The 26,775-nt window shown below is 39.5% G+C and overlaps 1 protein-coding gene across 10 annotated transcripts in view; it reads left to right on the top strand.

Annotated features, from left to right (window-relative positions):
- LOC112452384 (lachesin-like) overlaps positions 1-8,675 on the top strand; it is a 198,155-nt gene extending 189,480 nt beyond the window's left edge. For 8 of the 10 annotated variants that reach the window (XM_025012569.1, XM_025012568.1, XM_025012567.1 and 5 more), the window contains exon 11: positions 3,410-3,519. In XM_025012569.1, the coding sequence (XP_024868337.1) occupies positions 3,410-3,519 (110 nt within the window). Of the gene's footprint in view, positions 1-3,409 lie in introns of all 10 variants that reach the window. The other 2 variants (XM_025012572.1, XM_025012566.1) reach the window with 1 other exon arrangement.
- Positions 8,676-26,775: the final 18,100 nt, after the last annotated feature.

Genomic DNA, 26,775 nt, shown 5'->3' with positions numbered 1-26,775 from the left:
CGTGTCCACGATAGAAGCCTGCAGGCGGCACCCTCCGCCCACCCCCTCTACGTTGCATCTACGGTACGCTGGAACGACCGATATATTTCCCGGTATACACTTCCGTATACGGATTCGTACGGGGAAATATAGTGGCGCGAGCGCGAACGCGAATGCGTGAGCCGGATCGACAATAAATCAGGGACCGCAACGTAAATAAAATCTTATGGAAACATTCGGGAGGAAAAGAGATGGACACGTCTTTTTTGCTCTTTTATTTTTCCGTGGCCAATTTGAGATTATCCACCGCGGTTGCTTCGAAGAAACGATCATTGATTTGGGAATCTTGGTATGAGAACGTAATACGTGCGACAGTGGCTGATATACTCGCTGTGAATAAATGCGTGAGCACTAGTTGGGGAAAAACTTTTGTCGATATTGCGCAGAGAGACAGCTGAGACAGATATCGTAAAATACATTTTGTGCGTCATGTGTTGTTTTATTTATACGATGTGCTCATGTGTATTCCACGATATCCTTGTCGTAAAATTTGATTTGACTTGAAGCGATTCGCCAAAATTGGAATCGTTATGAACACAGAATGTGATATGTGAATGATAAATCGGTTCTCCTCGCGAATTACCTTTACATTCTTAGACACGTGGAAATTGAATTACGCGTTCATATTCTTAGATACGTTGATATTGAATTACGTTTACCTATATTCTTAGACACATTGATATTTAATTAAGTTGACATTCTTAGACACATTGATATTGAATTACGTTTATATTTTTAGATATAATTGATATGATCTTTGCTTTATGATGTTTATAAGTGTTTCGTCTTTGTTTAATCTGTGTGGTTATTTCTAACTCTGTGAGGCTTAGAAAAGAAGGAAGATCACAAGCAATGAAACTCACATTTTTCTCTTTTATAATTATAATTAATTTAAGATACATTTTTTGATCCAATAGGAACGTTAAAGCTGGAAACGCCACGCCGGAGATTCTGGACGATTCTTAATAATTAATCGCGCGAGAATTATGTCTGGAATTCGGGAGGCATCTCTCGGATAATCCCGGATAGCATTTCGCAATATTCCGACGAACGCATCGGTGCATCCCGATGGCGCATGTCTATCGAAAAAGCAAAGAGATCTCTCCGCTGTAGTTTCGCTTGGCTGAGGCCAGGATCAGGGATGGCACTCGAGACACACCCGGGGGATTTTGGGACGAAAAGTTCCGCTAGAAACTCCGGTCTCTCTCGCTTATCCAGAAGCCTTCAACCCACCCTCTCTACTTTCCCCGCGCGTCGCTCGTCCCATGTCGCTTTTCGCAACGCGCCGAGTCAAGCTGCATACAGTTTTCTCTCACGAACTCGCACACGCGCGCGTCGATCCGGTCGAAAGGTATCGCGAAAATATAGACCGTGAAATTTCTAAACGGGATTTAAAGTTTTGCACGGCCAATTTCTAGCCGCCGTTTAACCTACCCGCATGTAATTACCGAGATAACGAGCTTTGTAGAACAGTCAGAATTCTGGAAAAAGAGATTAAGCAAGCCGTTCACCTTGTAAGTGATGCGTAAGTCAAATTTATGGAATGTAACAGCTTTAAAGAAAATATATGCGTATAGGATTAAGATGGATATCTGCGCCATATACTTTTTCAATGCTTTGATCTGCTCTTTACAGAATATGTAATGCACATCGAAAAAGGAGATTGTTTTGGGTCATCAATGTAATAACCGAAAGATAAACGTTCGAATAATATTGCATGAGAAAGAAAAGGTACAGATTACTTTGTTTGTCAAGAAGGCCTATGCATTAAAAATATCTAACCTAAACATCTAATCCTATGTAGCGTGTGATTAATTATCGACACATATCGAGCTGATTAATCAGATTAATCGTAAGCTCCCTCGGGAACTGCGAGCTATTAGCGACGCCCTACTGATTTCCCGAGCGTTCACGGTATAAATTATTCACCACCTTAATAGTACGCCTTCGCAATTGCTCGTTATTTTACAGTCTGATGACTCCCCGAGAAATTAACGTCGTAGATTCGAGCGTCTTGAAAATATTTTACAAGCGCGTTTTCAAGCGATATTTCGCGATATGGCGTTATATATGCTTTCCGAATCGCGTTAAAATGTACACGAAGCGTTAATATTATGATATTATGGGAGCGAGGAACACAGTCTTTTCGTGCGTTCAGCATGTAAATGAACGTAGAGGGAGATATGCAAATCGTACATGGCGAGTGACACCGGCGTATTCTACCAACATATTTTGCAAGCGCTCGGTACGATGTGTTTGCGCGGATGTCATTTTCGTTCGGTCGATTTTAAAATGGAAGTAAAGTTAGATGACTTGTTGACTTGACGACAAAACGTCTTAATAACACTTCTCTAACATAGATGAATAATTCATTGTGATTTTTAAATATATATTGGTACTAGAGATATTATCGTCAAACTTTTTATATTACCGCATTATATCAGTTTCATCGATTTATACAGCGCGTATGTGTTATAAGCTTTTAAAAATGTTTTACATTAAAAGAGCTTATAATATCAGTAAAAGTTTAAACGAGCAGATATTGACTTTATCATTATTATTCAGTATTCCGGCACCACCCCTGCTCTCTGTACGCGTCAGTATGTTAAAAACCGGGTATCGATGTACTAAAAAATTCCTTTCGTCATCTTTTAGTCATAGAATTATAGATCTCCGAAGGTGTCGTTATATTGAAACCTCCGAATGGCAAAAATGGAACGATCAATAAAGAATATTGGCGATTCCCAATTCGACAGGAAGCGGAGTTTCTGATCAGAAATTCAAATTGAATCGCGGAAAGCAGAAATATTTCTGTCACACGAAAATTGCAATAAAGAAGGTATACTGTTTTGAAAAATGATGTAAAAAGCTCGGGGGGGTTTCTCGAGTTAAAGTAGATAGGCGAAGAGAAACGTAGAAGCGTGGGCGTTAAACGGTCGAAACGGCATTTCCATAGGGACCCACCCACGTTCCTCTTTGCGTGAAGAAGAATGGTGGCAGCCTCAGGTGGATCATCTAATATATACAGGGTGTCTTCGCAAGATGGCCCTATCACGGTGCCATGAATTTCATGGCGATTTGAGGACAGTTCTTTTTATCTTTTTTTTTTTTTACAAAACGATATCCTGAAATAAGCGGCACTAAAAAAACTCGACTCAGTCGGAATTCATAAATTTTTACGTACAATCGGAGATCTATTGAACCAACAAGCCCCTGGTTAAGAAAATATGAACTCCGCATTAATCCAAGACACTTCATGTAAAAGGAACCGCGGCGCACCTGGGTCACCTTGTATACATATAAACTCGCGCACGTAGAAGCCTCGTGCATAACGGCGCCGAGTAACACGCGAAATGCATTTCTGTTTCAGGAAGCGCATACATCATCAGATGGAGTGCGCCGCAGTTGATGGTCGTGGCGGTGCAGTACATTCTCACGGGGCCCTACATGCCCCCGTACGTACCGCAGACAGCGAATTAAGACGTCCGTCGCAAGGAAAAGGAACCGCCGTCTTCGCGCCGTTCACCCGCGAGGAAAAGGGGTCGTCGTCGACGACGCGCGAGGAGAGGGACCGGGGGGGAACGCTGGTTCCCGAAAATATATCGTCGCGTATCTTTCGCGGGAAGCGCGCTTTTTGCGGAGCCGCGTCGAGCGCACGGATTATGGAGCACTGATGGACAGGAAATGTGCTCGCGAACTCTGGTAACGGGTAACTGGTCAACGGGTAACTGGTTTACGACCGACGGACATTAATCTATCCCGATCTGAAATGGATTCCGATTTTGCTTTACCGCTCGTCGATCGAATTGGCCGATCGTCGCGAATCGGATTGAGAGATTTTCACAACGACAGCGAAGTATTAAATAATTTTATTCTTATTAAACGGAGATTTCCTCTCGCAGATGATACGCTGAAATATCCTGGCTGTGCTCGATAAAGTCCGTTCTTCGTTATGGACGTCGTATAATTCTTTATGAAATCGTTTTCACGCGCGGGATCGATAAGCTACTGTGCTCCGTACTCGGTCTCAGCTACAGCAGAGTTTAAAATTTAAACGGACAGCTAGAAAGAGCGCCGGGGCGATGCCGATATATATTAATCGATAAGCCGCGATACCAATAAGTCCTAACTATTAATGTATCGCGACGCACCGCGGATACACTTGAAAGTATATTCGAGATAATTTTAAACAAAGCTGAGATAATATTCGAATAAATTTCACTTATTGAGTTGTATAACGCCATATCTTCCCTGACAGCTCTTTTGTGATTCCACGAAATACTTTTTTATATGATTAATATACAGTACTATACGTGCGTCACATGTGATACAATTCGAAGACCGTGGAGGTTGCTTTAACCATTTGCTTTAATATCTGGTTTTTAAGACATGCTACGAGACTGTGTCGAATAAAATTAGATAAATATTTTTTTCTATCTATACTCAAGGATCGTTGTTCCGTAATGTAAAAATAAAAGAAGGATAATAAACTTAGTGATCAAACAAAAGAATTGTACGTTTCCTCGACGTGTGTGGATTTACGTGTAAATACGACGCATCTCGAGACCAATGAGGGGTCGTCCGAGAGATCTCTCCAGAGAACTGAGGGGAATTTGATTAATGCCTCGGCACGTGAAAAATAGCGGGGGCGTGATCACGACTCTTCGCAAGCGCGACAATGACATAAGAGTCATCGAGAATTTTTCATGGACCGTGAAAAAAAAAACCTATCGGTAATCCCACATGCCTTTGACAAAAATTCACTAAAAACTCTAATAAAATTATAACTGAATTACGAGGTGAAATCCCGCGCGTCAGAATTGAAATATATCTCAATCGCGCTGCGTACGCCCGAATAAATATGTAGATGTCACGCATTACAATGCGTGGCCTAAAAACACACACAGACATTTTATAAAAGCGGACTTTTTTACGGTAACACAAATGACAAGAAGGGGTGCGCTGCTTTTGCGCGAATTTTATTGCGCGCAGGTTGTCAGTTATATGGACCAAAATTAAATTTATTGCAGATCAGGGAACATTATTGTCCGATAAAATTTATATCAACTTTTGAATGTCCGATCCGTCGTGGCGACATATTATTGCCTCGTGAAAATTTACGAATACCCTATATTCATTAAATGTCCTCTTCGTTTAATTAAGTGCACGTATATATGTATTTTGTGCCGTTAAAACGCTATTGGCAATTTTTAATTATCACGTACGTCGGAACGGTTATTATTCGCCAATTAAATGTTCTATGAAACTCTTTCGTTCTCAACGTCAATATATCCGTAACGATTTCCACTGCCGTCACTTAATACAGATGCCGCGTACAGGACTGATTCCGATAAAAATTACAACGTAAGATAACTCTGGCGTGTATAAACTTTGAAGGGACTGAAATTGCAAGTCGCGATTTATATGATTCCTTTTGATTACCTGAAAATTATGAGTCTCATCTGGCCGCCGTAACTGTATGCGCTCGTTAACGAAACGATCTCGATTATTGGTACAGTAGAATCGTTTTATGCAATTACAAACGCGCTCGAAGCGCACGATTTCTATCGCAGGAACAATAGGTCGGAATTGAATTAATATACGAGTGCGAAATTAAATTACACTTTATGTATAAAGAAATGAATGTGTGAAGCGCGTAGTAGCATTTCTCTCCGGCGGAAAGTCTCCGCGGCAGTTAATTGCCTTCCGCTCTTCCCATTCATTACTCTTTACACGCGCCATTGTACATATCAAAATCTCAGTGTTCTGCCAATACTTTATGCTAATTGTTATATTAGCTATCGTTATTAGCTCTTTTACGCCAGAGCCATTTAAGATTAAAATTTTATATTTAATATACGTTTTCAGGTAAATTTTGATTATGCATATAGTGAATTTGTTCACTTGACAATTATGTCTGAAGCAGTTATAAATTACAATATTTTCTGAACAGACGCCGTTAATTACGTTCACATTTAAATGGAACATAATAAGTTTAAGACGAGATTGATACACATGAGAAATATTATTTCGGCCGGAAATTTCGCACCGAACCTCGTGTTAGTTTAAAACCGGAAACTCCGGCTGTGTATGGCCGACGGATGCCTTCACGGAAAAACGGAATGTGAATAGTGAAGCTGCACGATCCTGATGGTATTTTAACAGAATACTGAACGTTCGTGTTCCTGACTCTTGATTCCCAAGATAAAAAAAAAAGAAGCCTTTTCCTGCTAATAAATGTGAACAGCGGCATATTTCTTTCTTTGGGAAATTACTGCAGTATAATATAATCCTCGTTGTCGAATGGACCATCGATCTCTCTTCCGAAGAGCACATTCCGATCTTTCTTTCTCAACACTAGCCCTCTCCTCTCTCTTGGCTTCAGTAACAGGACGCCTGGATTCGCCTCGTAGAGATCATCTATCTGGATATCGAAACACCTTGACCACCCCTTTATCTCGATCCCTCGCCGGAAATGTATGCGCGCGAAACTCACGCGCATCGCGACGCCGGAATATACAATACCGCAATATAATTGTACAGCGGCCCCGTCGGAGGTATCATTCCGTAATCTATGTAGTCCCGGTCGAATGGGGGATTATGTTAAGCGATGCGTGAGCGCGGCCACAGTCCACGGCAATCCAGGCGTAACAGAGATACTGCTCGGTGACGTCGTTACACTTGCACACACGTGCGCGCGCGCGCGTTCCCCCGCTTATGTACGCACTCCGCGATTATGTATCGCACACCTAAGCGCATATACGTATATACGACCGATGCATTGTATATTTGTATATCGTGAGCGATACGCGCGCGCGAAGCATTACCGCGAGCACGGCGGCGATCGCGGTCTATAGGGAGACATACCCCAGGGGGGTGAATCTGTCCAGATCTACCAATGAAACTTGAGTTTGAGACCCGTGGCTGCCACAAGTGACCGCTTTGATCGAGAGTGCACTCGCCGATTTATTAAGATTGTCAAAAGACGTTTCACTCTTCGAGTTCCAAAGTTTCTCAAAGGAAAGTTATCATTTAAGCGCGGGATTAGTTTCGCGAAAAAAAAAGTCGATCTATTTCGAACTGAACGAGAAATGGCTTTTCATTAGTTATCTTGGCTTGCGACACTTAACTCACTGATTCTTCATTTTGAATGACTTTATGGGTTAAAGGTTGAAGATCATTTTACCGTCTCAATATTAAAAGAAATTTGAATCCAGGTCATCACTAAAATATAACTTCATAATTAATAACGGGTATATTCTTCAAAAGTAATTAAAGTTTTAAAATAGTATTAACTCGAAATTTCAGAAAATGATCGCCCGCCCCTGGAGATGGCTAAATTAATCACGAAGATGCGATATTCTGATAAATAAGCAGAAAATACGATGGTTTACCGATACATCAATACGTTTGCCACAGCGATTGTCAACAAGCGCGCACCGTGTATGCATTCCGAATACGCGTTTTTGGAGCGGTGTATTACGGTTCACGAAACGACAATCCTGACGCACATACCGCGCGTTTCGTCGCGCGAACGAGGTTGGATATTGTTAAACACGATTTTTTTTTCCCCACGAACAATTCACGACGCGAACGGTCCATTTTGCGTTAGTGAGTCGCGTGTGTCCGTGTGTTTCGCCCCACGTGGATGTATATACCGTTGAGATTTATTTTTTTTAGCGTGTAAAAAGTTAATTGCCGTTAAAACGCGATGCCTTCATTTGCACACTCATTTACTTTTTATGGAGGATAAATCGTCGACTAGCACTTTACAAATTATGACCTAATTCAACCCGGAAGTTTTAATAATCTCCCTTCGAACAGACATGCATCATTTGATAAAGTTGTTTCAATCATGAATGCTTTTAAAGATTGTATATTTATATATGGAAATTTTATTTTATGTCTCTTTTTTTGATTTTTTAAATATATAAATAGTAAGTAATACATATACATATATATATAATACTATATCTCGTTTTATAGAAAAGCAACGCCCTCAAATCTAAGACCATCTTACATTTGCGTTATGGATCTGCTTAAATTTAAAGCGGGGTATATTTTACGAGGCTGTTAAGTATTAAATCGGAAAGCTTGGTACGCTTTCCGTTTCGAACGGAATTTATGTCCGTATTCATTATAGCAACAGTAAAAAGACGCTCCTTTAAAGAGTCTCGCCCGACGAAGAAGCGGCAGCAATAAAATCCCGGGGCTGTGCGATCATTTTCTAAAAGCTGCTGCGTATACGGATTTTTCTCTAAAGAGCCTACTGTGCTCGATGAAAACCGTAAAGAATTCGAAATATAAAAGAAATCGAGAAAAATGCATCGGGGTATTTTTACGCATAAAATACGTTACGCATAAAATATCAATATCTAATTATATTTGCAATCCTAAAGCGTTTCTTGTAATCATATTATACCTAAAATAGATTCCAAGAAAAGTACAGAGTGAATATGAAAATACAAATCTCACGAAGAACATGGAATGAAATGAATCAATTTACCCTAGATTCGAGTGAAAGTTATTATCAGCTGTGACTTAATTAAATTTTATTACGATTTAATTAATTACAATTTAAGATTATACGTTAGATATTTAAGTAATCGGAATTATAATTATATTTTAATTTAAGTAAAACGCTTAAAATGAACTAAAAAACAATATTTTGTTATTTATTTCTAGTTAAGTGCAAGAGAATTTTTTAATAAACGCATATTTATTTTTACATATTTTTTTTTTTCCAATATTGTAGTGTATAATTATATTTTCATAAATAACGATATAGTACACAGATTTTTTAAATATATTATAAAACAACGGAAATCAAAACGAGAGATGTTATTTTAATAATATTTGTTAAAATTGGTGGATATATTTGTTGAATTCCGCAATAGTAAGTTTAAATCAAAACGTAAACTTCGATATTTTTTCAGACAAAATTCAAATATTGATTTCCAGGTTTCATCAAACCTGACAATACGTCGAGATTTATCATTTTTCTGTTTTTTATTTAATATATTGTAAAATTATCAATTTTATTTCCATTTTTATTAATTATATTGTAATCATGTGCTATAGTGAGGAATTTAAAATTAATTATCGATTTTTGCTTGATAAAGCTAAATTAATTCTGTTCTCTACGTCAGAATTTATATTCCCATAGTCCATGTAATCACGTTCTTGTTCGCAATGTTCTAATTTCCCTTTAATTATAGACATTAGAATCTATTTTCCTTAATGTAGAGCTTATTCCGCGTACATTTTCCTGTTGGAACAAAGAACGAAGAACGAAGGAAGAAAAGCAATAGCGAATGCTGGACTTTACGGTGTACTTCGTATCCTCCTTATTACGCAATTATGCAATGAGGAAGGAAAGTAATGTTCACGAATGGGTTTAATATACCGCGGCATTAGCATGAGGTATTTTTAATTCTCAAATATCTCGGAAAAGAAACCGTTTACGTAACCGTATTAATAATATTCAAAACTCAAGCTTTAACAGCGCAAAACAAATATTATCTTGACACACGGATTAATTGTGTGCATCGCGAGTTAAACGGCATTAATTTTCATCGACTATCTCTGTTATCTAATCGCCAGTAACCGCATCGTTATATCTGTTGTTAATATACGCTATTATAATTTTTCGTTGTATCAGCTGCTTGGGATGTTGAAGCTATTTTAAACATCTCCGTTGTATTCGCCACAATGCACGGTGCTTCTGCACCAGTACTATTAACGTAGCTTAAACGATTGTCGTCATATCCAGTGTGCGACAACGTGGAATGTATTATATTTCCATGAGAAAAGCTCGTCCCTTGCGATATTGCCCGAATGCGCCCGCGAAGATTTACCTTTCGTCCCAACGAAAACATTTATTCTGCATTACGTAAAAGTACCTTTACGTTGTAATTTCTGCCGTGACGACTCGCGCGTCTTGTAATATTTGTTCCGCTCAGCGAAAACCCTCTTCGCGCCATTTATCCCTTCCTCCCTCCCTCTCTCGTCGTTCTTATCCCGATGTGTTTGCGCCGCGGTATTCGAATATTATTCGAAATATTCAAACAACAATATTCGAGCCGTTTGTGACATTAAACATCAATAGGTATATCTGTGACGTAAAAAGTAGAATGTATCTTTACGCGAATAATTTAATTTACACGTGGTTTTATATATATACATACATACATATATGGCAACGTGCCATCCAATCGAATGCACTTTAGCAAATGTTTATTTTCAGTAGATTGACATTCTCCACATCGATTCGCGTATAGCTCTGCGCGCGCGATAAAATGTAATTCCAATTCTCCGCACTCTCAAAGCATTTCACGCCCAGTTTACTACGATCCGTCCGTAACGGGTTACGACCGCCTAAGTATTGTCTCCGAATGAATTCAATCTGCCGGTGTTTTGTTTTCATTTTCTTTTGTCCCTGCTTTAACGGCTCCGTTCGTCGCGCGGCCGCGCAATTTTCCGCGTGAAAAGCGATCGCGATTCGAGAGATGTAAGAACGATTAACTGCACCGACGCGAAAGTTTGCCCCGTATTATCGACGCTATTAGAGAATTTGACTGTAAAACGCGCTATAGTTGCGCGAGTCCGCAAAACTTGCCTGTTCAAGTCGTAAATGAACGCGTAAAGATTTTACAAGCATTTACAAACATTACATACATCAATTCAATTTTAATTTTCACATTTTCATCCACGAAAGGTCATTAATTCCGATAAATAGCCAGTTTAAGCATATTATTCTTAAAAACCTATAAACATATACAACTGGCTTTCCCGGCCAGAAATAATCTATCGAATGAATGTCAATTTGACATCGATGTGTCAATAAATGTCGAATACTGATTGATGTTTTTATTATTTTGTGTAAAAATGGTTCCTATCATAATGTTTTTATTTTATTGTTAATTGAACAATGGCGAATATTTCTGTTAGATTTCTACTGTGTTTTAGTCAATTCACTACATTGAATACAGTATATATACTTATATGTATATTGTGCTTTTCGATTTTACATCGATTCGATGTAGAATTGGCCGAGAAACAATTTTACTCAAGATGAAAATAACTATAATGAGGTCTGAAATGACAAAAATATAAAATTGTATTCGACATCGATCATTCATCGACGTTAAATCGACGTCAATTCGACTAATCATTTCTGGCTAGATTTTTTATGTGCTTATTTTCTTTTAAAGACAGTTCTGTTTTTATATATACGTCATAAATGTAAGCACAGATTTATTGGTATTTGCTGGACTATACACCGGACCATATCGCGTTATTGTGTTCACGCGATCGCTACAAAATACGGTAGCGTTTTCTCGACCGGTTATACCGAATTTCTTACGATTCAGACGCCTCTTAAATTCGCTGACGTGCGCCGGTTGTATGATACGACGCCGCTACGTGAAATTGGTTGCCTGGCTGGTTTTTTATCTGCGGCGTACAACGCGCGTGATGTATTTTCGCAATGTTACTCCCCCCTCCCCGCAACGAGCACAATGCACGCAAAATCATAGAATAACAGTGAGATAACGGAGAGGGAGGGCGTGCGAAAAGAAGGGGACGAGATAGAAAATCCTGTTATACGCGGCGCGCGCGTCTTCGCTTTGCCGGGCTCTCTCACCGCCTCATTTAATGCAAGCCATTCGTAAGGGGTGGAAGCGCCAAAGTGTTGTCTTTAAACGAACCCAATCTGTTGCATTTTGCTCCCCTTTTGTTTAGTCTTCCTCTTCGCCCAGACATTCTACGACGATCTCTCCGAAGTGTATTTTGATTTCACGCGAATAAGCCTTGCGTCAATCTTGGAAGATGTCGCGTTCCTTTCTCTAATTATTTGATATCATGTTTATTATAGCATGTATAACCATGAAAAAATTACTTTTAATTTTTTTAAAATTAACCCTATTCACTCCAACGTTTTTTTCGCCCCAATAATCCTCCAACCATGCACTTTCGAGTCCCACGTGTTTTTTATAATGTTAATAGCTTTGAAAAATTCCCCAAAAATTATTATAATATCTTTGTACCTTCGACTAAAAATCAATGTAAAAAACATTTGGAAATCATTTATTTAAATATTTTTTTACAACAATTATATGTTGACAAACACACGTTACGACTCGTTTTACTTAAAAAATCATAACTCACGAACAAATTGACGAAGCTTAATGAACCAAAACGCAAATTAAAGCTAAAAGTAGTGCAAATAAGAAAAAAAATATGAGATAATTATTAATTAAATAGGAATACTTAATTTCGTCGCCGCAAATTTGGTAATTTTTAAATGGTACAGAAGGACTTTAAGGACTTAAAGAATGCTAGAAAAAGAATTTCTGAATAAGAAAAGGCGAATTTAAAGTGTGACAGATATTTTTTATGTAAAAAAAATTAATTTTTTTTTATAATTGTAGCTCCTCCCCACCTCTTCCACCTGCCTCTGAGCCATAATAGACCTCTGTGGAATGTTAAATTTTTTTTTTAACAACAAAAATATTTTAAATACGGTTAAATTATACACAAAAATACATTTTTATCGAAAAAAATGCTCATTTACCTTTCACACAACACTGACGTAATCCTCCAACCATGCACTTTCGTGTCCCACCGAGATTTTGATTGTTCCCCGTTTCGAGAGTAAATGAGCTAGGACTTTGAAATTTTTACCTGAGGTTCGCTGCCACAATAACTTTTTTCCGGCGTGGAGGGGATTCTCCCACGATCATTTGTTTTCCGGAACAAATGATTGTTAGAAATTCGTGGGACACGAAAGGCATGGTTGGAGCGAATAGGGTTAATATTATTAGATATAGGTTGATTCAGGAGTTATCGCCATCTTAACTTTTTTTCAAGAAAATATTTATTTTAAATCGCGGTGAAACTCGGATACTTTCGGTACTTACAGCGTCGAACAGATTCAACGTCGGCACGCGTGAATCGTCCGCCCTTGCGGGTAAGCTAGATCTTTATCTGTGTACCGTTTTCACATGCGTGTTTATTTTCCGCGCGACGCAAACGAGAGTGCTGTTTCAACATACGCGCTCTTGCAACGCACGTAAAACCGTAGAAAACTGGCAGGTGCAATAGGGAAGGCGAGAAATAACGGAGAGGCCAGTTACATCGTGCGCGAGAGAGAAAGAGAGAGGGCGAGAAGGGACGAGGTGGGAAAGGGCAAGAGAGAGGCGAGAGGCTTCGTTATATATATACAGGGGGATCCTGTTATACACAGCCTGTATCATCACTTTGCGATGTACTTGCGAGCTTTTCCCGCCTCGTTTAACACGGCCCATTCATAATGGGATGACGGCCGCGAAAGTATTGCCGGTTATCGCGCCGCGCGCACCACCTAGCCGGCCAAACATTGTCCGACCCCCGATTTAGCGTCGTTCCCGTCTTTCTCATCCTCCCGTAACCCCTCCCCCCCCGCCTCCCGGCGCGTGGATACCTATTGTCCTGAATTACGAGGCGCGGGCCGTCCGACGGCTGCGGTCCACACTTTTACGGCCCGCGGCGTCTCATAATCGTCAGATTGGTACGACAAAATTGGCCGGCCCAGTCATTCCGTTCGGACAACTATCGGGAAATACCGCTATAAATTTCGCGGCACTCGGTATTTTGTCGCGGATATTAAATCGCATGCTGATACGCGGTAGTATTATTGGCGCTGTCACACGACGCGGTGGATGCCACTACGTAAATGGCAATTAATCGCAGATTTTGGAAGCGCGGAAGACGCGGACGATGACTATTTCGAGGATTCCTGCAATCACCTCTCTGACGTTATATCGACAAAGTCAAAGGCAAAGCTGGTACTAGAGCGGATTTTAAAGATCTGCGTAGAGAACCCAAGAATGCCTTGAGTTTTCGCGTAAATTTTTACAAAACAAGGTATACGTGTATACAAGGGATGATTTGGTCGAGATGTTAACCGACCGTAATATCATTGTTTATAGGTATACGAAGTAACGGCGGACCGTGCGACGATCATTAGGGATTTAGGAAACGTAATCTCTCGCATATATCACGTGCCGCGTGTTTTCGTATGTAAATCTCGGGACGACGTTGTATGTTAAGTAGATCATTTCTACTGAGTTGCGGGACTCGCTTGACTGACATAAATTGAGAGAACACACGGTCCAAATAAATAATATAAAATTAAATCAGAATTAACTGAATGGCATGCAAAAATATTCTATCGATATTTCTTAAGTATTTTCGTCGATGCTTTTGCGCGTAGACCGAGTATATTATTAATTACAATGAAATGATATTAATAACGAATTATACTTTGTCAAGATGAAGGAATCCATAGTAAATTCCATGATAAATCAAAGGAGAGACCGCTAACGGCTAGTTCTCTAAAGGCAAAACAAATGGAAGATGGAAAACGTATAACGTTACAAGAGGGATAAAATACGGAACAACGAACTTGAACATTTTTGCAAGGGGATTAATCTGCACCGAGTTGAATTCCGCAAAAGGCGCGATTCCGCGACGATACGCCGAAGGCAAAATCCCGCGTGGAGATACTGCATACTGCCCGACTATGCAACGCGAATCGTGAAACATGTTGAAAGTATTATTGCTTATACTTTAATGTATTATTGTATCGAGTGTTTACGTAAGGATTGCATGGGATAAGACGATTTTCGGTGCTCAAAGGAAGTGAGAAAGATTTATAAAGTTTAATATTAATCGCGATCACGCGGCGCGCCGAATTTTGCGCGCTCGCAACGAAAATCGGGGGAGAGATACCGATTTTCCTCGCGCCCGTGTGTCCACGGCGATTAACGAGACGAGAAATTCGGCGCGCAGGGTGCGAGACAACTGTACATAGCTCAATGTATAAATCTACATTTCGGTTACTTGTATAAAGCATTTTAAAGCACGTCCGGCGTCGATCGTGCGGCGATCCGACCGACGACCGGCGACGTCACTTCTCCTCGAGGTGCTTCATTCCCAGTTAGTATAAATCTATGTACATAATTTATCGCGTAATAAGTGCCAAATTCATGAGTGTATGCGTAAGTGCGCGTCGGTGTGTATAATGTGTGTGCGTGTGCTTGTGTGTGTGCGCGTGTGTGTGGATATGCGTGCATGGGAATGCGCTCTCGACGCTACAACGTGACTGCGCGCTCGTTGATTATGCCGCGTACGCGTGATAAGATATAAATAATTGATCGCAGACACGGAATTTACACCGAAATTCGCATTAGCGGAAGCGTTCCGGGCGGAATCACAATATTAACATTCAACAATTACTGCATGTTATACTCGAATTCGATTCCGAAAGCGTAACGCGCTCGCGCGCGCACGAGTTTTATAATTAGAGTTTAAATCTCTGCCGGGGTGGGCCGCGATATCGAAATTTAATCCGAATAACTCCGAATAAATCGCGTTCACATTTTATCGATGACCGTCAGCGAATTTGCTGCAATCGCGCGATCGAAATGTAAATCTCGCAAACGCTGACGCGATTGACTTGACATTACTAAGGCTTTGTCAAATCCATCACGTAAATGCAAGTTGATTTGATTGCGCAAAACATTTCGCGACTCTGATATGTGAACGTATGGACGAAGACGGCTCGATTATGTAAGTCTTTGCGCTTCGTGTTTTCGTCCATGCGCAAGCAGATCGATCGTAGGACGCAACGTTGATAGAATTAAAGCTATTAATTAACGTGTAACGGAATTAGAAGCGGATCAGTATGCTTCTCATTTGGGACGAGCGTGAAGCGCTTGACTACTCACCAGATCTAGTCGATAATGTTGAATTTTGTATAGTCCTAGAAAAGTCAGGGCGGATTCGAACTCGGCGCTTCGTGCCAAAAAAAGTTTTTGCACGCACGAGTGTGTCCGAAGGATACATTTATCCCCGCACATATTTTCCGGGATAAATAAAGCAAAAAGCGGATAAAATAACTATTTCAAGATCCTTCGGAATATTGTATAACCGTTTGTTTCTCTGACATTGCTGGGTGAAATGTCGTTTCTTAAGTACATATTCGTCGCAACATACGTAATTCATACCGCTTTGCTGACCTTCAGATATGAGAGATTCAATTATTAATAAAGAAAGGTCGCAAGATTTCTCGTCGCGAATAGGATAAAAGTATCCTGAGTTGCATAATTCACAGGTATGTGATTGCTATGAACGCTTATTTTACCTCGACACTTCATTCCTTTCGTTACGAAGCAGAACTTTGTTATTGGAAAATAAGAAAAATAAGCTGTTAAAAAATTCTTAACATAACACTACATTCCAGCTACGTGGAGCGCGAAATTCTACGTTTTTTAAGAGTGGAAGATATTAAAAAGGGGACCTCCGGAGAGAGAGAGTGAGAGAGAGAGGAAGCGAATACACCTCGCCGAGATGCCTCTCTGCGCCGCCCTGACTCGACTCACAGCCTGATAATGACGACGCTCGCGAGCGACAAACTCACACAAAGGACCTAGCTTGTAAGGGGGTAAACAATAATTATCACGCCGTCGTAAGTCTCGTATATCTCGTAGCGAAATCCCGTTGCACGCCCGCCACAAAAGCCGGCCGCGTCGCACGGATAATATTATTATTAATTGTTACTGTTGAACGCGATTAGAGAGACTAAAAGAGAATATTAGAGCGATCGGTTTCTGGCGGGGCCGGTTTCTTTTGTGGTTCCGGCGGTCCTCATTTTGTTCCTGTACATAGATATACATAAACGAAGGTGTAATCCGCTTTAGATCGATATGGCGTACATTGGAGGTATAATATCATTTATCGGAAGGGGAAAAAGGTCTCGCGCGCGGCGACAGTTTATCTTCTCTTCTTCTTCTTCTTCTTCTACGTATTTCCACTTAAAGATAAAACGCGAAGAAAACGATTGCTTTCTGAATTTTCCAAAAGTTTTACTACTTTCACGCGTGCGTTTGTCACTTGTTCGAAACGAAGGCATTTTCTTCTTAATTTCCACACAAATATTCTTTAATATAATATTTGAAAGTTTTTTTTTTTTTTAATATAATCATCACACACGAACGGCAATAAACTGGTATACTTCGTTCATCGACAGTTGACGCAGTGCCTCTATTCAATTTCTATTATTATTCAGTTCCACGTAGTTGAGAAACTTTGCATTTTTAGTAGCAATATCACGATGTTCCGGTACGAAGTGTGCATTCAGCTCTGTCACAGTTTTGTTGCAAAAATGTTCACTGACATACTTCTAACAGAAGCGAATTGTGAACTCGCAGATTTGTAGCCTCACTATATATATTTTTTATACTAAATGTAGCCGTTTAATTAACTCCTCATACTTGCGTTTTTATTATTAATTTAATTACGGATTAGATGTCACTGCAATTTTCATTAAATGGGTATAATAAAAAAGTTCGCATTTTTAATCAACAGAAAAAATATATATTTTACTTTGTTGGAAAAGACAAATTTTTTTCTATAATTATGTCACTATAAAGTTAAGGAGAAAATGCTAAAATTACTTCGACGCGATTCAATCATAAAGACCTTGAAAAAAAAGTGCTGAAGTTTGCTGATCGATATTCGGCGAACGAAGGAGAGTTGTAAGGCGAACACGATTGCGATTACAGGCCAATGGCAGAATGCCTCTCCTTTATATCGATATAGGATTAACGAAGCAAGGCACATGCGAGAGCTGCAAATCGCTTTTAATGTGCATCATAACTCGCTACGTAGTGTTAATCTAAATGTTACTACATTTAATATGTAAGTATAGATTGTGTTTTAAACTTGTAAAATACAAAATGGCGAAGAAACCTTCATTTATTACTTGGAAAGAATATTGTCAATTAAGAATAAAAATCCAGTTATGTGACTATTTAAAAACCTCGCTCTCCCTTTCACCACATTTTCGATTTAAGAAGATACGTTTTACCCACGTCACACCGTATGGTTGATATATTTCTCTCATTGTGATAAATTATCTAAACTCAAGTGTACGAATAAAAGGAGAGAAGTATGTATTCTTGTGTTAATCTATATCCTTATACAACTTAAACATAACATGATATAAAAAAAAGTAGTTTTTAGAGTAATAATTTTATAAACTACAATTAAAAATAATATATATATATATATATATATATATATATATATTATTAGATAAATTTAATATATGTATAAAATACGCTTAATTACAAGTAAGTGAAAAATACTTGACGTTCGATACTCTCATCGGTTCCAGCATTTGTTGGTTCTCCTATTAAAATATATCGTTTAAAAAGGACTCTCGACGCCGCTCGCTTTTTTATTTCTCTCTTTTTCTGCTTCGCGCGAGATATTTTCCGCCGTGGCAAGATTTTCAATCTTTTAATTCGTCCAATCATCGCGGCGATATCTCACGAATATCGGCGCTGTAAAGCGCGCAGGCGTTTCCAATTAATTCAGTTTACCGTGAGTGCAATAAAGTCTAATTACGCCGGCAAACTGCCCGTGCTAAATCGTCACAGGCACTTTCCATGAGTGCGCGCACTGCGCACCGGCTATATGATATTTCATTTGCAGGCGGATACGTATAATTTTTGAATGGGAAACAAATATAAAAATGGTAGGAGAAGCACCGGATCGCGAGGGTGATACCGAAACGTAAAAAAACAAGTGGGCACACCGACGAGACGAGGGGAGAGGCACGAGAACGGTGAAAATGTACTAGGTGTACGCTCTCGATTTAATGCTCCGCTAATAAATCGCCAGTTTGCACCGCAAACGATAACTGCATTTTACGTGTAACGTGCGATATCAATTCTGTGTTTCTCTAACAGCGGTTGTTACTTCATTTTTTTTTCGCTCGTCGTTGGATCTTGAGCTTTCACGTATGTTGGTTTGTCGAATGTACGATAAACACATGTGTCTATTTGTTTTTGATGAATTTTAATTGTAATGAATTTAGCTGTGTTTAATTATCCTAATACGAGATTGATGCTGAATATGGATTATTAAATAATATAGTATTAAGTTTCGAATAACAGTGCATCTCATATTACTTTAATATCAACGTTGTCGTTAATGAAGTGTATATAATTCATATAAAAAAATAATCACAGGGTGTTAATACGTAAATGTGATAATGCACAAGCTAAAAGTATTTGCAAATGCTTTTTTCTCGTTAATATCTGTTTCACTGTTATTTCGTATAATTCGCTATATTGTCATTGTATTTTACATTGTTTATTTTATTCTCGTGTGTTTCGTACGTTTTTGCAAAAACTTCATTTAGCTGAACATTTTTAATAAAACGTAAACTTATAAAACAATGTCATAAAATAACTTTTAGTTACTTTTCGATATCAGTATCTTATTAATGAAAAAATCAACGAGCAAATATAACAATAAACACTAAAGTTTCTGTACTGCAGGTACCGTTATGTTTTTAATTAATTCTCTCCTTTGCACGAAATTGTAAGTTACAAGATTGACGTACGTCGCAAATCAAAATATCCCATCTAGGACACTATGTATAGAGTGTCCTAGATAGGAATTTTCTATGTATAGAATGATGTGCAGATCCTAAAATAACGCACAGTTTTAATTATACGACTGAAAGCACGATCGTTCAAATACTCAACTTTTATCCGATCAATTTATATATTTTTTTGCAATGGAGATAGACGGGCTACGTCCACATCATGATAAACGTTCCAAATTTGTCACCGGACGTAAGCACAGCGCCACGTCGTATTATTGACTTCATCGCGTATAATCCTCCCTTCGCACGGCACTCGACACTGGTAACCAGATCAAGCCGTCCGATTCCATTTGACGCGATACATTCGCCGACCGCCGCGCGGATCCATCGCGGATACACCGTCTTCCGCTTCCGCCGTAATGGATTCAAGGATGCTTCCTGTGTACCATAGGGAGCCACTGTCTCTCCTTAGCGAGAGCTCCCTCGTCGCGCAAGACTCACCCCAATCGCGACGGATCCTGTTCATATATATCTATATCACCGCAGTCTCTCCACAGCATTTTACCCGCCTGCCCATCTCCGTCTCTCCGCATCGCAGCCGCATCACGCCGCACTTGTTCCCTTTTTTTTTGTTCGCCGCGTACAGGAGACTGCGCCGCGTTTGAGAAGTCGTCGCGAAACGAGCCTGGGGAACCTTAAAGAGGCCGGTCGGTTTGAAGCGGTTGCGATATTCCCAACGGTGGCTCCTGCCAAGGATCTGAATAATATCATCTCCTACTTCTCCTCCCCCTCTCCCTCCTCTATCTTTACTTGCTCTCTGAGCTTTTTTCGCATTCAAGCGAAACTGGCATTCACTCGTCTTCCGCCTTCTCGCGCCAGACATCGTTGCCAATCGCCTTTGCGGCACTTCGATTATTCTCGCGTCTCGCCGTCTCGCGCAGCATGCGTGAGAGAGAAAGAGAGAAAGAGAGAAAGAGAGAAAGAGAGAGAGCATGCGGTCGATAGCGAGTTTTTCATCATGCGCCGGGTCAGGTCGGTCTATATAAACGGCGAATCAACCAGTGGTCAAACCGACGATATAATTTTCACTCGTGATTTTCGCGAATTGAAAAGCGACATCATCGAAATCGAACTAACGATCTTCGGTACATATGAATTCGATGGGGATCAACAGTGCGCGAATGCATTTTATTGCAAATAATGTTATTCAGTACTTTATAGTGCAGCGATATATTCTTTGTTTATTTAAATACGTATATTTCGTTAAAATTATTTTGAGTATTTTGAAACTTAATGTGATATAGTTCTAATTTAAGAGTGGTTTACTCAAGTAAACAGCACGCGGATACATTTGCATTTTTACACGAGTATGACGTCGATTAATTTTGATGAAAGTTATCGGTGTTAAATATGAGAAACGAAGATATTCGTATATAAAGCGAAAATGTGTATGTATTGCTATACACCAGTACAAGCAAAAATATGATGCGCTTTCACTACTTATTTCTCGTGAGTTTCACAATTTTCCCCGATTTTAAGCGCTCCACAAATATATAACCACGTTTCCACCGAAATTAGATTTAATCTGCGTAACATTATACACAACGCTATTTCTGAATAGAACCCACATCGGCGAGGATTCGGTGGGAATCTATTATTCTTAAGCGCGCTTACCTCTCTCTCGGTTCTCTCTTATTTTCGCTTCAACGTACGCGCCGGGTGTTGCTTGACCAAGTTCTCGAATTACCGCGAAATAGGAGCCCATCCGACTGTCGACGCGCGCGATAAATCCGTTCTTTCACCGCGAAATTTCGTTCAATCGCGAATTCACCGCGGCAATATCACATTTCCATATTCCTCGGATTTTATCTCCGAAATCATATATCTCCGCGCGCCCCGCGTGATCGCGAATCGAAGTTTTTACATACAATACAGTTATACATATATTCGTCCGCGGGGGTACGCGGGGGGCGCTTTGTACCCTCCCGCAGAAGTCTCGGTATTACAGGCGGATATTCCGTGTAAGTATAGCCCGTACATGCGCTTTACATACGAGATCGAGAATGATGAAGTGCACCGCGTACCCCCGTTCCCCCGCCCCATATATATATATATGCAATAACCCCACGTTCGCCGCCGAGTATAACGCTGTGTGCTCCGTGCCCTCAGATATTCAGATTTCACAACGGCGCTTTGTCTTTCGAGGCAGAAAAATATAACGGGGAAGGAAGTAAATCGTCGTCATACTTACGTGTTGCATTAAAGCCTCTCTCTCCCGGAGAAAGTATACTCCCGTCGTCTTAAATAAAGAAAAGCTCGCGAAAAGTTTTATCCTTACGTCCGGCTGTTATACCGTAATAAAGCATTACGCCTGATGCGTTTTGAGAATATTTTCACGCTCCGCGAAAGTATCCGTAAATATGTTACTTCTCGCTAGAAAAACTATTTGTGTAACGATATAATTCGATATTGATCTCTGCGAAAACATGATAATATTTTTATATCACCCTAAATACCTTTGTTAAGTGAAACATTATAAGTCATGTTATATTATATTCACAATTTCAATGCTTTTCCACGTGCATCCCGAAATATGGACCTTAACATTTTACTGTAAATATTTATATTTACAGAAATGCACACGTGAAGTATAATATATATTTAGAAACATATCCCAAGTTTATTTATGTTTCGACAAATACGATCTTTTCCGTAAACGGACTCTATTCGCGAAAATATTATTACTATATAATGAAGTATCTATATAATACATATGTGCAATATTTCTTTATATAAGTGTATAATATTATCACCATAAATATTATCTTAAAAAAAGGTAAAAAAAAGAGCGCCGAGTATCCGCGCTCGTCGAAATAACTATTGTGCGAAACAATATTATTGCTGTAAAAGTAGCGATATCAAACGTCGCGCCAACTGAGCATGAATTTATACACATCATAAAATTCAATTCTTTTATTATCATACTTATTGTTAGTACAATAATGAAATATTTAATGCAAATAAACTTTGACGTTGAGCGTGAAAAATTGTGTTCATCATAACATTTAATTTTTTCATTATCATGCTTATTAAAATAATGGAATATTTTATCCAAAAATACTTGGCGTTGCTAAACTTCTAAACATGTGCGTGTGTGAAGTTTGTGTGATTGAAGAGCAAATTTGATTTAAAATGTAAATAGATATAAATGTGAAGTAAATTTAAGATAATTTTTCTGTAGTATCTGTACATACATACATAAAGATACTACTTCCTTTCTCTATATGAAACATTTGCATGCACTTGTCTTGGCAGCGCCAAGTTTTTTTAATATAATTACTTTCATAGCAAAAATAGATAAAAATTAAAATATCATTGTTTTACACAATAGTTATTTCAACCGACACTTGGCGCTTTTTTAAATCTTTTTTAAAATGATCATTTTTATGGTGATATCACGCATTTTGTAATATTTAGTGTCTTATAAGTAACGTGTTGATTTTATGTAATATAAAATAAGACATAACTGTAAAAACAACTAACAATATACAGATTCATAAGTTATTTAATATGACGTACATATAGAATTGGATTGATAAGGTTGTGTTGAGCTATGTTGGGACGTGCCGGGGTGTATTGAGGTGTTTGGAGTGGATGGAAGTACATGGAACAGTGGCGGTGGGTGGTGGTGTGTCTGATTGGGTTATTGAGATACGTACAGGATTATTTGATGGGGAGAGGGATGTGGATCGGGGAAGTGGAGACACGTGATAATGTGTTTGGATGGATAAGGATGTTGGGCTATGTTGAGATGTGGAAAGTATTGAGGTGTTTGGAGTGGGGAGCGTGAGTGGGGGAGCGAGGGTGGATGGTGATATGTTTGAGTGAATATAAAGATGTGTTGGATTATGTTGGGATGTGTCGGAATGTATTGAGGTCTTTGGAGTGAGTGGAGGAGAGGGGTGCTCAGATAAATCAGCGTAGATGAAGATAAGTAAGGGTATGAAGTGCTTGAAAATGAATACATGCAAATATTGAAATATGTCTGCCGATTTATAATCGGACACCGGCAGACACTGTCGTGTCTCTTGATACAATAAAAAGTCGTTGACAACAATTGTGCGAACTATCTGCAAAAATCGGTTTATTTAAAAGAACAGACATGGTAACTGTCCATTTCGTATTATTGTTTTACCAGGGTTTAGTTAGACCTCGCGTCAATTGGCACACAATTTTCGCCAAGCTTTTTAATCAATTTGCTCGTAAGAGTTAAACTGCGGAAAGCCGGTAGCGCCTTAAAGCGCGTGTAATTGAACTTGGCTCGAATTAATGCCGAATAAAATTGCAGGGGCCAGCCAGCGCCCTTTAATTAAGATTGTCGCCTTTCCACGCGCGTGTACGTGTATCGAACTACTCTTGTTTTCGTCGCTCCTGCAAGCTCCTCCTGGAGGGATAGCGGTAAAAAGCGACGGGATAATGACTATGCATAAGGACGCGCAAAGGATTTCATATAAATGATAATGTTCCGGGTAGTTCCTTCCACTTCTGCTTCCAAGAGTGTGGCTCAAAGGAATTACCAATTTCGACGGGACCAAAAGTGGTCGCATGAAAAATACGTTTAAAAATATATTCACGTCGCACACAGTAAACCGTACTATACATCTCGCGATATATCGTTACATCGTTGTTAAATTTTTGATGCGCGATATAAAGTCAAAATATCTCCATTCTCAGTAAAGGTACAGTAAAGAGCACATAATAAATAAATAAATGTTATAAATCGCAAAATAATTGATAATAAATATTGTAAATCTTAAAATATATGGTTATTGAATATTAACTAATTGTAAGCTAGGATAATGATAATGATTATTGCACTTTGGCCGTGTGCACTACGATAAAGTGGTTGAAATATTTTTACGGCAACAATTTCTCGCGTGAACAATTTTAAAACTGCGCGACATGTGGCCAACGCTAAAAAAAACCGTAACTAAAAAAAAACATGTGCAATTAAAAATACACTGACAACTACTAATAATAAACTACTGATAACAAGAGTTGCCGTCTCGCACAGAATATTTTCAGTTTTAAACTTTTTTCACCAACAATTTTACATGCAGCTATTGTTGCCAAATTTAATTATATATTTTTTGTAGGAAAATTCTTATTCAAATAAACGGATTCTGTAAAAAAAAAATATAAAAATACTGAGATAATATTGAGATAATTCGAGCAGTAATGAACAGGATTCATTGAAGAAAAAGAATATTATGTAGTCGCATGTTTGTTAATGAAAACTCTATCTCTGAAAGTTAGTTAAACAATGCAGCTAAGATAGCCAGTGAAATCTACTTACATTTATGTATATATTTGTTTAGAATTATGAAAAGCAAATTTCCTACTAAATTCGGACGTTATTTAAAGTAATCGATGCTTTTTTGAACGAAAACTTTAAGATAAAGTGTTTCGTTCACATTTCGTTTGCAATGCGACAATTTTACAGATTTGTAACGCGCCGCAGTCGCTATGCGAATGTTGAAACAGAGGAATTCCGGACAATCCTTTATCCACATTTTATTTTATTTAGTTTTTTTTACGTCAGTTTGCTGAATAGAATTTAAAGAAAGCAAAATACCATTTGCAAATAAGATTGCGTAAGTGCATTGCGCGCATTTAAGAAACATCTCTCCGAGGCATTTTTAATATAAAATAGCCTGGATTAGTTTCGAGAGAACAAAGCTGATGTTGTGCATTACTCGCGGAACTCTTGCCGTGAGGTCCAGGAAGCAACAATTTCACGCAGCCATTCACAAGGACAATCCGAAGTAATGCACGAGCGTGCACGTTGCCTGCAGGACGGTAAACGTGCGTCCGCAAATTTGGGTGTCAAATCTAATTACCAGCGGAATACGTAAGCAGGCTCCTGAGAATCAGCTCTTCCCGTTCTCCCGGGCGCCCGGAGAACGGGTGTGTAACTAAACTTCGTAATTTCCAAAATTTCGGACGACCGCCGGCCAAGGTGTTTGACATTAACGACTTAATTCGCCACGTACACGTAGCTTGGTGGGCGATATTCCCCGGAGGTGATCATCCTCCGGTGCACTTAATGGAAACGAATCGTACTTTTAACGAGTACGCGCGCGCGCGTGTATAGCCGCGTATACAGCACGCGTTGAATCTGGGACAAAACTTTGCGAGCGTCGAATGAAGTTTGGGCGCATATTGCGCTTAATGCCATCCTTTTCCGGCGCGGCTACAGCTGTCAAATAAATTGTATTATTCGGTTTTCAATAGCAACCCCACGCACGCGCGCGCGCGCTTTTATTGCTTTTTATTATTCCTATATTTTTGCCTTTTGTTATTATTCATATTTTTATATTTATCGCGATTTAAAAATACAGAGAGAACGAAGTAGATACACGAAACCAAATACTGTAACGACAATTTAGTTTCTGGGTACAATGCTTTTAAAAAGAATTAAAGCTATTAGCTCTAACAAGTGTGTGATTTTGTATTTTAATGGTATTTGACGCAAATGGAAAGTTTATACGCATCGTTCACCGCACGAGAATCGTTTTCACAAACGTCTTTATTAACGATCTACCCCTTTCCGCCGTCGCGTGAAGATCCGCTCGGTAGAGAACGCGACAACAAATCACACTCGCGGGGCACATTTCTTCCCGGCTGCATGCGTTTGATGTGTCGTCGTTCTCGGTCGCCGGTGCATGGACGCGCGCGTGGCACGTATATAAAAGCGGACGCGATTCGAGCCCGGGACGAGTGGACATTTGCTGGGTGCGTGTGTGAAGTGGAAGAAGCGCGCACGAAACGTCGGAAATATTTTTTCTTCGCGCACTTCGGTCAATATCTGTCGATAGCAGCGACGTTCGAGGAGGGTCTCTCTCGGCGAGCGAGCGAGCCACATACATGCCACTGTCGGGATCTATATGACACCGTTGAAGCCGAGTAGTGGCAGCTTGAGTGCTCGCTTGTCGCTTCGTCCGAGTGGATGCATTTTTTGTCACCGATATTAATCATCGGGTAACAGCACGTGGGTGCTTCGCACCCGAGATACTTTTGCATGCGTATTTAGCAATAATTGTTTATACGTCGCGCCGCGCCGCGCTGATGCCATGCGATCGCGAAATGATCGAGCGAAGCGAAGCTTCTTCGGGGAGAAATTTTATTTGAATCGCGATAAGTATATAAATTTCCGTCGTCTCTTCGTGGCGAAAGCTGGATTTCAAAGATAAAAATGTTCCTCGTACTTTCGTGCGTTATGTTGCGCTGTTTGC

This window comes from Temnothorax curvispinosus, unplaced genomic scaffold, assembly GCF_003070985.1.
Source record: "Temnothorax curvispinosus isolate PA1 unplaced genomic scaffold, ASM307098v1 QBEX01003329.1, whole genome shotgun sequence".
NCBI lineage: Eukaryota > Metazoa > Arthropoda > Insecta > Hymenoptera > Formicidae > Temnothorax > Temnothorax curvispinosus.
The sequence above is the reverse complement of the archived record's forward strand: the minus strand, read 5'-3'. Positions and strand labels throughout refer to the sequence as shown.